The sequence below is a fragment of the Balaenoptera musculus genome, chromosome 16 (assembly GCF_009873245.2).
Source record: "Balaenoptera musculus isolate JJ_BM4_2016_0621 chromosome 16, mBalMus1.pri.v3, whole genome shotgun sequence".
Classification (NCBI taxonomy): Eukaryota; Metazoa; Chordata; class Mammalia; order Artiodactyla; family Balaenopteridae; genus Balaenoptera; species Balaenoptera musculus.
Window position 1 is genome coordinate 39752027 of NC_045800.1, and position 13149 is coordinate 39765175.

At 40.3% G+C, this 13149-nt stretch overlaps 1 protein-coding gene across 1 annotated transcript; it reads right to left on the minus strand.

The window, feature by feature from the left end:
* Positions 1-2492: 2492 nt before the first annotated feature.
* LOC118882914 (heterogeneous nuclear ribonucleoprotein A1-like) lies at positions 2493-3455 on the minus strand. Its single transcript, XM_036829292.1, has one exon. The coding sequence runs from the start codon at positions 3453-3455 to the stop codon at positions 2493-2495; it is 963 nt and encodes a 320-aa protein (XP_036685187.1).
* Positions 3456-13149: the final 9694 nt, after the last annotated feature.

A 13149-nucleotide genomic window follows, 5' to 3' on the forward strand; every position in this document is an offset into this window, starting at 1 on the left:
TTCTCTTGCTGCCTTTAGAATTCTCTCTTTAACTATTGCTATTTTAATTATGATATATCTTGGTGTGGGTCTAATTGGGTTCATCTTGTTTGGGATACTCTGTGCTTCCTGCACCTGAATATCTGTTTCCATCTTTAGGTTTGGAAATTTTTCAGCCATAATTTCTTAAATACATTTTTTTTAAGTTAAGTATTTTTTAAAATTAATTAACGAATTTATTGGCTGTGTTGGGTCTTCATTGCTGTGCGGGCTTTCTCTAGTTGCGGAGAGTGGGGGCTACTCTTCGTTGCGGTGTGTGGGCATCTCATTGTGGTGGCTTCTCTTGTTGCAGAGCACAGGCTCTAGGTGCGCGGGCTTCAGTGGTTGTGGCACGCAGGCTCAGTAGTTGTGGTGCACAGGCTTAGTTGCTCCGCAGCATGTGGGATCTTCCCAGACCAGGGCTCAAACCCGTGTCCCCTGCATTGGCAGGCAGATTCTTAACCACTGCACCCCCAGGGGAGTCCCTTAAATACATTTTTGATTCCCTTCTCTCTCTCCTACTTCTTCTGGAGCCCCTATTATGTGTAACTTGGCATGCTTTGTATTATCCCATAAATCTTGTATTTTTTTAAATTTAATTTTACTTCTCTGTTTTTATACAGCAGTTTCTTATTAGTTACCTAGTTTATACATATTAGTGTGTATATGTCAATCCTAATCTCCCAATTCATCCCACCACCACCACCACCACCACCACCACCACCACCCCAACCTGCTTTCCCCCCTTGGTGTCCATACGTTGTTCTCTACATCTGTGTCTCTATTTCTGCCTTGCAAACCAGTTCATCTGTACTATTTTTCTAGATTCCACATATATGCATTAATATACAATATTTGTTTTTCTCTTTCTGACTCACTTCACTCTGTATGACAGTCTCTAAGTCCATCCACATCTCTACAAATGACCCAATTTCGTTCCTTTTTATGGCTGAGTAATATTCCATTGTATATATGTGCCATATCTTCTTTATCCATTCATCTGTTGATGGACACTTAGGTTGCTTCCATGTCCTGGCTGTTGTAAATAGAGCTGCAATGAACATTGTGGTACATGACTCTTTTTGAATTATGGTTTTCTCAGGGTATATGCCCAGTAGTGGGATTGCTGGGTCATATGGTAATTCTGTTTTAATTTTTTTCCCCTAGTGATAAACAAATCTCTATTCTACTAAGTACAATGGCACTGAAATTGAGGGCACCAAAGGGAGGACTCAAAGGAAACTATGTACAAATAACAGTGATTGGATATTAAGCAAACTGTTATAACGTTTTAGAAATCATTTTCTATACAAACAACATTTTAGAATGGTTGTGTCATCTTGTGCCATATTTAAAGGAAAACTACAGTTAGCATAAATTAAAGTAGATAATATGGTTCCTTACCATATCAGCAAATTTTTATCTCCATATAGATAATTACTAGTGTGTCATTCCATAAACCTATATAAAGACCCACACAACCAGAACAGAAACCACAGTTTTCCTTTAATGTAAGCCTGTTTTTGTGTTAAGAGTAAAATCCTTACTGGTACTGGTCAGTTTAAAACTGTCTCCCAAAAACGTCTAATTTGTGGATTTATGGGGTGGCATTAACCAGCATCTGGTTTCTATTCTCTGGCAGAGTTTTGAACTTGAATTGTGATAGAAGCATTCAACGTTATCAGGGGTAGTGAGTAGGGAAGGTCCAAAGCTCTGCCAGTCCCAAATCCATACAGTTGTCATTCCATTCAAGAGGGTATTAAATCGTTTATTGATTACATATGATAATGGATGATACACAAGCTTCATTCCCACCTATAACTTTACCTGGTACCATAATTCAATTTAGATATATTGCATAGGATATGTGCCAACAATCATATTAATAACCAAAAAACTCCATGACTTTGCTTGGGTGACCCTTTTCACAGTGAACTCCAGGTCACAACACAGTAACTGTCAGTTCAGCTACACCAAGGTTTCTGAAGACAATAGCTTCTCCACCAAAGCAGGGTGTAAATAAATTTTGAATGGAACCTGGCATCACCCTGAAGGAATTCTAACTTCACACTGTTGGGGTAGTTTACCAAAATGGCTTCAGAGTAGACTAACTTTACACAGCACATTTAATAAAAAGACACATTTATTCAGCGTCATGATCAGACTATTACATTTAGCAGTCAACAGCATGGGTACAAAAAAAAAAAAAAATCTACATTAAAACCCTTTGTTGGAATGCTTTATACTTTCCACAAAACAGAAACTAAGATAATCTGTTATACAATTAGTCACAAGCACAGTCCTCAAGTTTTTTTGCCCATACACATGAGTATTGTCTAAAACATGTCTTCTTTGTAGCAGCTAGGCCCTGCCACCATGGTGCTTGGCTGAGTTCACAAATCTCTTGTACCCTGTAGCTTCCCTATCACTTCCCTGGCTCTCCTCTCCTGCTAAGCTTTGTTTCCTGGCAGTAATTAAAACCTCCTGCCACTTCCATAGCTGCTGCTGCTGCTGGAACCACCATAGCTACCTTGGTTTTGTGGTTTGGCAAAGTATTGTCTTCCACCACCATAGGGGCCAGAACTTCTGACTCCAAAGTTTCCTCCTTTCATGGGTCCAAAATTTGAAGATTGATTGTTGTAATTGCCAAAATCATTGTAGCTTCCACCACCTCCAAAATTGCTCCCATCATTACCAAATCCATTATAGCCATCCCTACTGCCACCATAGCCACCACCACCCTGGCTGCCACCAAAGCCAGCTCGACAACTGAAGTTTCCTCCAAGACCAAAGTTGTCATTCCCACAAAAACCACCTCCATGACTACCACCAAAGCTTCCAGAACTACTTTGACCTCTTTGGTTGGATGAAGCACTAGCCATTTCTTGCTGAGATAGGGCTTTCCTTACTTCACAGTTGTGGCCATTCACAGTGTGGTATTTCTGAATGACAATCTTGTCTATGGAGTCATGGTCATCAAAGGTTACGAAAGCAAAGCCTCTTTTTTTGCCACTGCCTTGGTCGGTCATGATTTCAGTCACTTCAGTTTTCCCATACTGCTCAAAATAATCTCTTAGGTGATGTTCTTCAGTGTCTCCGTTAATGCCACCAACAAAACTCTTTTTCACAGTTAAGTGGGCACCAGGTCTTTGAGAATCTTCTCTTGAGACGGCCCTCTTTGGTTCCCCAACTCTTCCATCCACCTCGTGTGGCCTTGTCTTCATGGCTACATCCACCTCCTCCACAGTGGCATACGTGACAAACGCGAAGCCTCTGGAGGGCCTGGTGTTTGGATCCCTCATTACCACACAATCTGTGAGTGTTCCCCATTGCTCACAGTGGCTCCTCAGACTCTCATCAGTTATTTCAAAGCTCAAACCTCCGATGAAGAGCTTCTGAAGCTGTTTGGGCTCTTTGGTTGACTCTGACTTAGACATGACGGCAGTGGAGGGGGGAGACGTCAACGATACTTACTCAGTGGTGTCCATGGGCAGAAAGCTCTTTGAATTTTCTAAGGAAAATCCATATTGTTCTCCATAGTGGCTGTATCAATTTACATTCTCAACAGTGCAAGAGGGTTGCCTTTCCTCCACACCCTCTCCAGCATTTGTTGTTTGTAGATTTTTTGATGATGCCCATTCTAACTGGTATAAAGTGATACCTCAATGTAGTTTTGATTTGCATTTCTCTAATAATTAGTGATGTTGAGCAGTTTTTCATGTGCCTCTTTGCCATCTGTATGTCTTCGTTGGAGAAATGTCTATTTAAGTCTTCTGCCCATTTTTGGATTGGGTTGTTTGTTTTTTTAATATTGAGCTGCATGGGCTGTTAATATATTTTGGAGATTAATCATTTGTCTGTTGATTCATTTGCAAATATTTTCTCCCATTCTGAGGGTTGTCTTTTTGTCATGTTTATGGTTTACTTTGCTGTGCAAAAGCTTTGAAGTTTCATTAGGTCCCATTTGTTTGTTTTTGTTTTTATTTCTGTTACTCTAGGAGGTGAGTCAAAAAAGATCTTGCTGTGATTTCTGTCAAAGAGTGTTCTTTCTGTGTTTTCCTCTAAGAGTTTTATACTGTCTGGCCTTACATTTAGGTCTTTAATACATTTTGAGTTTATTTTTGCATATGGCGTTAGGGAGTGTTCTAATTTCATTCTTTTACATGTAGCTGTCCAGTTTTCCCAGCACCACTTATTGAAGAGACTGACTTTTCTCCATTTTATATCCTTGCCTCCTTTGTCATAGATTAGTTGACCATAGGTGCGTGGGTTGATCTCTGGGTTTTCTATCCTGTTCCACTGATCTATATTTCTGTTTTTGTGCCAGTACTATATTGTCTTGATTACTGTAGCTTTGTAGTATAGTCTGAAGTTGGGGAGTCTGATTCCTCCAGCTCCGTTTTTTTCCTATCAGGATTGCTTTGGCTATTTGGGGTCTTTTGTGTCTTCATATAAAATTTAAGATTATTTGTTCTAGTTCTGTAAAAAATGCCATTGATAATTTGATGGGGATTGCATTGAATCTGTAGATTGCTTTGGGTAGTATAGTCATTTTCACAATATTGATTCTTCCAATCCAATAACATAGTATATCTCTCCACCTCTTTGTGTCATCTTTGATTAATTTCATCAGTGTCTTATAGTTTTCTGAGTACAGGGTCTTTTAACCTAGTCCTTAGGTAGGTTTTATTCCTAGGTATTTTATTCTTTTTGTTGCAATGGTGAATGGGATTGTTTCCCGCCTCAATTTCTCTTTCTGACCTTTCATTGTTAGTGTATAGGAATGCAAGAGATTTCTGGTGCATTAATTTTGTATCCTGCAACTTTAACCAAATTCATTGATTAGCTCATAGTTTCTGGTAGCATCTTTGGGATTATCTATGTATAGTATCATGTCATCTGCAAACAGTGACAGTTTTTACTTCTTCTTTCCAATTTGGATTCCTTTTATTTCATTTTCTTCTCTGAATGCCATGGCTAGGACTTCCAAAACTATGTTGAATATAGTGGTGAGAGGTGACATCCTTGTCTTGTTCCTGATCTTAGAGGAAATGCTTTCAGTTTTTTCACCATTGAGGACGATGTTGGCTGTGGGTTTGTCATATATGGCCTTTATTATGTTGAGGTAGGTTCCCTCTATGCCACTTTCTGGAGAGCTTTATCATAAATGGGTGTTGAATTTTCTCAGAAGCTTTTCCTGCACCTATTGAGATGATCGTATGGTTTTTATCCTTCAATTTGTTAATATGGTGTATCACATTGATTGATTTGTGTATATTGAAGAATCCTTGCATCCCTGGGATAAATCCCACTTGATCATGGTGTATGATCCTGTTAATGTGTTGTTGGATTCCGTTTGGTAGTATTTTGTTGAGGATTTTTGCATCTATATTCATCAGTGATATTTGTCTATAATTTTCTTTTTTTTGTTGTATCTTTTTCTGGTTTTGGTATCAGGGTGATGGTGGTCTAGTAGAATGAGTTTGGGAGTGTTCCTTCCTCTGCAATTTTTTGGAAGAGTTTGAGAAGGATAGGTGTTAGCTCTTCTCTAAATGTTTGATAGAATTCACCTGTGAAGCCATCTGGTCCTGGACTTTTGTTTGTTGGAAGATTTTTAATCACAGTTTCAATTTCATTACTTGTGATTGGTCTGTTCATATTTTCTATTTCTTCCTGGTTCAGTCTTGGAAGGTTATACCTTTCTAAGAATTTGTCCATTTCTTCCAGGTTGTCCATTTTATTGGTATAGAGTTGCTTGTAGTAGTCTCTTAGGATGTACTGTATTTCTGCGGTGTCCATTGTAATTTCCGCTTTTTCATTTCTAATTTTATTGATTTGAGTTCTCTCCCTCTTTTTCTTGATGAGTCTGGCTAGTGGTTTATCAATTTTGTTTATCTTCTCAAAGAACCGGCTTTTAGTTTTATTGATCTTTACCATTGTTTTCTTTGTTTCTAGTTCATTTATTTCTGCTCTGATCTTTATGATTTCTTTCCTTCTCCTAACCTTGGGTTTTGTTTGTTCTTCTTTCTCTAGTTCCTTTAGGTGTAAGGTTAGATTGTTTATTTGAGATTTTTCTTGTTTCTTGAGGTAGGATTGTATTGCTATAAATTTCCCTCCTAGAACTGCTTTTGCTGCATCCCATAGGTTGTGGGTCATCGTGTTTTTGTTGTCATTCATTTTAGGTCGTCGTGTTTTTGTTGTCGTTTGTCTCATTTTTGTTGTCATTTGTTATGTTTTTTTTTAAATTTTATTTTATTTATTTATTTATTTGGCTGTGTTGGGTCTTCATTTCTGTGCGAGGGCTTTCTCTAGTTGCAGCGAGCAGGGGACACTCTTCATCGCGGTGCGCGGGCCTCTCACTGTCGCGGCCTCTCTTGTTGGGGAGCACAGGCTCCAGATGCACAGGCTCAGTAGTTGTGACTCATGGGCCCAGTTGCTCCGTGGCACGTGGGATCCTCCCAGACGAGGGCTCGAACCCATGTCCCCTGCATTGGCAGGCAGATTCTCAACCACTGCGTCACCAGGGAAGCCCCTGTCATGTTTTTGTTGTCATTTGTTTTTTGATTTCCTCTTTGATTTCTTCAGTGATCTCTTGGTTATTTAGTAGTGTATTGTTTAGCCTCCATGTATTTGTATTTTTTATGTTTTTTTCCCTGTAATTTATTTCTAATCTCATAGCGTTGTTGTTGGAAAAGATAACTGATATGATTTCAGTTTTCTTAAATTTACCAAGGCTTGATTTGTGACCCAAGATGTGATCTCTCCTGGAGAATGTTCTGTTTGCACTTGAGAATAAAGTGTAATCTGCTGTTTTTGGATGGAATGTCCTAAAAATATCAATTAAATCTCTCTGGTCTACTGTGTCATTTAAAGCTTGTGTTTCCTTATTAATTTTCTGTCTGGATGATCTGGCCATTGGTGTAAGTGAGGTGTTAAAGTCCCCACTATTATTGTGTTACTGTGGATTTCCTCTTTTATAGCTGTTAGCATTTGCCTTATGTATTGTGGTGCTCCTATGTTGGGTGCATATATATTTATAATAGTTATATCTTCCTCTTGGATTGATCCCTTGATGATTATGTAGTGTCCTTCCTTGTCTCTTGTAACATTCTTTATTTTGAAGCCTATTTTATCTGATATGATTATTGCTACTCCAGTTTTCTTTTGATTTCCATTTACATGGAATATCTTTTTCCATCCCCTCACTTTCAGTCTGTATGTGTCCCTAGGTCTGAAATGGGTCTCTTGTAGACAGCATATATATGGGTCCTGTTTTTGTATCCATTCAGCAACCCTGTGTCTTTTGGTTGGAGCATTTAATCCATTCACATTTAAGGTAATTATCGATATGTATGTTCCTGTTACTATTTTCTGAATTGTTTTGGGTTTGTTTTTGTAGGTCCTTTTCTTCTCTTGTGTTTCCCACTTACAGAAGTTCCTTTAGCATTTGTTATATAGCTGGTTTGGTGGTGCTGAATTCTCTTAGCTTTTGTTTGTCTGCAAAGGTTTTGATTTCTCCATTAAATCTGAATGAGATCCTTTCCAGGTACAGTAATCTTGGTTGTAGTTTCTTCCTTTTCATCACTTTGAATATATTATGCCCCTCCCTTCTGGTTTGTAGAGTTTCTGCTGAGAAATCAGCTGTTAACATACAAGGGAACTCCCATAAGGTTATTTGTCACTTTTCCCTTGTTGCTTTTAATAATTTTTCTTTGTCTTTAATTTTTGTTAATTTGATTACTATGTGTCTCGCGTGTTTTCTCCTTGGGTTTATCGTGCCTGGGACTCTGTGGTTCCTGGACTTAGGTGGCAATTTCCTTTCCCACGTTAGGGAAATTTTTGACTATCATCTCTTCAAATATTTTCTTGGGTCGTTTCTGTCTCTCATCTCCTTCTGGGGCCCCTATAATGCAAATGTTTTTGCGTTTAATGTTGTCCCAGAGGTCTCTTAGGCTGTTTTCATTTCTTTTCATTCTTCTTTCTTTATTCTGTTCTGTGGCAGTGAATTCCACCATTCTGTCTTCCAGGTCACTTATCCGTTCTTCGGCCTCAGTTATTCTGCTATTGATTCCTTCTAGTGTATTTTTCATTTCAGTTATTGTATTGTTCATCTCTGTTTGTTTGTTCTTTAATTCTTCTAGTTGTTTGTTCTTTAATCCTCCTAGGTCTTTGTTAAACATTTCTTTCATGTTCTTGATCTTTGCCTCCATTCTTTTTCCGAGGTCCTGGATCATCTTCACTATCATTATTCTGAATTCTTTTTCTGGAAAGTTGCCGATGTCCACTTCATTTAGTTGTTTTTCTGGGGTTTTATCTTGTTGCTTCATCTGGTACATGGTCCTCTGCCTTTTCATTTTGTCTATCTTTCTGTGAATGTGGTTTTTGTTCCACAGGTGCAGGACTGTAGTTCTTCTTGCTTCTGCTGTCTGCTCTCTGGTGGATGATGCTATCTAAGAGGCTTGTGCAAGCTTCCTAATGGAAGGGACTGGTGGTGGGTAGAGCTGGGTGTTGCTCTGTTGGGCAGAGCTCAGTAAAACTTTAGTCCACTTGTCTGCTGATGGGTGGGGCTGAGTTCCCTTCCTGTTGGTTGTTTGGCCTGAGGCAACCCAACACTGGAGAATGCAGGGTCTTTGGTGGGGCTAATGGCAGACTCCTGGAGGGCTCATGCCAAGGAGTACTTCCTAGAACTTCTGCTGCCAGTGTCCTTTTTCCCATGGTGAGCCCCAGCTTCCCCTGGCCTCTGCAGGAGGCCCTCCTACACTAGCAGGTAGGTCTTGTTCAGTCTCCTATGGGGTCACTGCTTCTTACCCCTGGGTCCTCATGTGCACACTACTTTGTGTGTGCCCTTCAGGAGTGGAGTCTCTGTTTCCCTCAGTCCTGTCGAAGTCCTGCAGTCAAATCCCGTTAGCCTTCAAAGTCTGATTCTCTTGGAATTCCTCTTCCTGTTGCCAGACCCACAGGTTGGGAAGCCTGACGTGGGGCTTAGAACCTTCACTCCAGTGGGTGGACCTCTGTGATATAATTGTTCTCCAGTTTGTGAGTCACCCCCCTGGCAGTTATGGGGTTTGATTTTATTGTGATTGTGGTCCTCCTACTATTTCATTGAGGCTTCTCCTTTGTCTTTGGATGTGTGGTATCTTTTGGATGTGTGGTGAGTTTCAGTGTCTTCCTGTCGATGATTATTCAGCAGTTAGTTGTGATTCTGGTGCTCTCGCAGGAGGGAATGAGTGCACGTCCTTCTACTCAGCCATCTTGAACAAATCTCTTTAGATCTTGTATGTTGCTTTCATTTTTCTTTCATTTGTCTTTCTATCTGCTGTTCTGATTGGGTGATTTCTATTATTCTATCTTCCAGATCACTTATTCATTCTTCTGCATTATTTAGTCTGCTATTCATTGCTTCTAGATTGGTTTTTATCTGGGCAATTGAGTTATCTAATTTTGAGTAGTTTTTTTTTATAGTTTCTAGTTCCTTGTTACAGTGATCTGCATTGCTATCAATAATTTTTCTTAATTCCTTTGGCATTTTTATTACCTCCTTTTTGAACTCAGAGTCTAGTAGACTGGTGAATCTGTTTCATTATTTGTTCTTCCAGGGGATTTCTCTTGTTCTTTTAATTGGGAGTCATTCCTCTGCTTTTTCATTTTACTTAAATTTCTCTGTCTCTATGAATTTAGGAGAGTTATCTCCTGTGGTCTTGAAGGGATGTTTTTATATGCGAGCTTTCCTGTATAGACTGTGTGAGTCCAACATTTTTGGTGTGAGGACTGGTTTTGGTATAGATACCAGCCACATTTTTCCTCAGAGCGTTCTTATCCCCTTGACAGTAGGTGTTGTGGTATCCAGAGTCTGCCCTGGATGTTAGGTGGGGCTTCCTCTTTGCTCTCTGGTTGTCACAGCCCTGTTTGGGGTGGGATCTGCTCCTCAGTTGTTGTAGTAGAAGACCTGAGGGTTGGGATCAATAAGGCTCTGTTGCCCTTGAGTACATGTTCTGTTCCAAAGGAGGTGAGTGCTGAAGCAAATGAGGTCTTGTGTGGTCACAGCGAACCTATTTATCACCTGTGCAGGCATCCATGGTTCTGCTCAGAAGAAGCCCAAGGTCACATGCTTTACTCTGTTGTGTTTATCTCAGACCTAGTGCTAGGCTATGGTGTGAAATAGGCTGGTGCTTGGGGCTGAGGCACTCTGGCTGCAGGAGTCAAGGTGGTTTTGCTGGTTCTTGGGCTGTGTCTGTGGCAGGCCTTCCCCAGGACCTGTCTTCCCCAGGTCCAACTCCAAGCTGTGGTGTGAGGTGGGAAGAACTGGGGCACTCTTGCCAGGAAATTAACTGTTGTATGCTCCTCCCCAGGGGTTGTCTGCCCCAGACATGCATCTCTGTGGTGCTACCTGGTGTGCACACTGACAAAGTCCTCCACTGCCTGATAGACCCCTGCCGTGTGTGCATTGACAATGGAGTCAGAGGCCAGCCATGCCCCATCATGCACATGCCCACAAAGTCTGCCATGGCTGGACCTGCCTCCGTCACGTGAGTGCTGAAAATGGGCTTCGAGATTCGGCCCAGACCCACATCCCAGGGCCACCAGGTTCTCTGAGCACAGCTAGACCAAGTTCTTTCCCAGGGCCCATCTGCCTAAGATTCAGTGCCTAGCTGCTGCATGTACTAGCAGCCTCACTTGGTGCCCTGGGAAGTGTGGTGAGGTGGCAGCTGTCAGCACTGGTCTCTCCCCCCTGATTGCTAGCAAGTCAGCACACGTGCACTCCTCTTAAGCAGAGTCCACACCCCTGCAGCCCCTCTACCTGTCTCAGGAGACCTCCCAGCAGGCAAAGGGGCTCCCTAGAGTAAGGGCCTGCCTCTGTGGACTTTCCCTCCTTCACAGATCCCTTCCAGGGGCACTGGTCCTGTTCTGATGCCTTTTCTTTTCCATCCTACTTGGTTACATGGAGATTATTTTTGCATTTTTGGTTCTACAAGAGATCTTCTGCCGGTTTCCACTTTGTTTTCTGTGAGAATTGTTCCATATGTAGATATATTTCTGATGTGTTTCTAGGGGGAGGTGAGCTCCCTTTACTCCCACTCCACCATCTTGACCCTCTCTTAATTTGGCTTCTTTTAAATCATTTTATTGAAAATACTTGTACCAAATAATAAGGTCCTAACTGTCTAAGTTGTGTCACTGATATTTTCCACCTTCATTTTACTTGACTTTTCCACAGAATTTGATGTTATTTGTCAGTTCTTTCTCAAAACTTTTTCTGAATTTTCATGACTTGACCCTGGCCTGGTTTTCTTCTTATCTCTCTATCTTAGCTTTCTGAGCTGCTTTCTGGGTCTAAATTTCTCTTCCCATCCTTTAAATATTGGCATTTTACACTAGTTCCTCTTCTTTTCTCTCTTTCTGTACTTTCCCTAGAAGGTCACATTCAAATCCATGGCTTCAACTGCCATCAAATACACACATGGCTTCTCGCATCTCTCTGCAGCACCCAATTTTCTCCTAATATCTAGGTCCACATTTCCCCCAATCTACTTGTATGCATCCACTTCAATGTATCACAAGCATTTCAAAGTTTGTATGCCCCCAAATGGAAATTACCTCTCTTCCCCCACCCCAACTTGCTCATCATCCAGTATTCTCGATTATCTACCAGATTTCTAAATCAGGAAAACCCTTCATCTCCATATTATATTTCCCCTTCTTAAAGGGAGAATGTATTATAAACTGTTGGTTGCCTATTTAAAAGCTATTTGACTTTCTCGATGAGTACCCTGACTTGTTCTGGAGAAGCCATATGTTTAGATCAAAGGCATGAGTTATGGATTGGTTATGTTAGTCTTGGAAATCCCATTCATTTTTGTCAGATATTCATTTCCACATCCTCTTCTGAACCTGAGTGGCCACGTGATTCATTTTTAGTCAATGAAAAGTTATCTGGATATCATCTTGAAGAATTTCTTTTTCTTTGATAAAACTGGAGAAATGTACTTGTTCCCTTTTTTCCTTCTTGGGATACTGTCATGTGAAGGTATGATGCTTGGACTGTGGCAGCCCTCTTGCTACTGTTGGAGAAAACCCTTAGGATGAAAGCCAATACATAAGGATGGTGGCACAAAAGAATGGGGTAATGTCTATGATTTGAAGTACAGTGCCTACAGTCCTTTTCTACAGGACTGTAGAAAACTACTTGGCAGCTTGAGTGTATCTAGGGAACTGAGAAAAACTCAAAAGTCAAAATATCAAAATTTGTCAGCCTTGGGAGTTGTATTATATTCAATTTTATGAACCAAAATGTTAGAGAAACAGAAAACTTGGTGGAGAGCCACAAAGATAATTAAATGGCAGGAAAGGAAAGCCTACTAAAACATCGAAAGATTTGTAACTATTTACTAAATAATAAAAATCTTAAAAGCTTAATTATAATGTACTACAAAGAGGTTTATTATGGATAGAATATTGATCAGTTCTTAATATATGCTTTTATAGCGATATAATACAAATTATGGCTTCACATTTAATAGCCTGATATTCCTAATCTAAATCAGTTATCTTTTTCCTTTTACCTACTTTCTCCTCTTAAATTCTGAAATGGTTCAATTTTCCATTGCTCAACACACTACCCAGACTGTATACCTCAGAGTCATTTTTACTGATGGCCTCTCCTTCTCCCAACATAATAGCCTTAAATGTAATTCTTTTTACAATATAAAGTACTCTTTTTTAAAAAGTTTTACTAGTTAATAATTGATTATATTCAAGTGGTTACCTTGGCCACAGAGTTGCTCTACTTGGGTCCTATAACACATTGTCATTCAAGAATATAATAGATAATGAATTTACTGCACAACTATACATTTTCTTCTTCCCAGGAATCAGACCTGGTCCTGGGGTCTGGGCTAGGTAATCGAAGTCATCCTGTACCCTCCATCACTGCACTTCTGCCATAAGCCTGTATGCACACAAAAATCTTCTCCTCTGGGCCCTGTTCCCCTTCTCCTACTCCTCCACAAAGGACAACTCTCCAGAGGGGTCAGAAAAACCACCAGGTCCTCACAGCCAACTCTGAATCCTGCTTAGATTCAGCTCAGTCCCCCAGACATACTGAAAACACCTGTCCTAAGGAATTTAATTCAT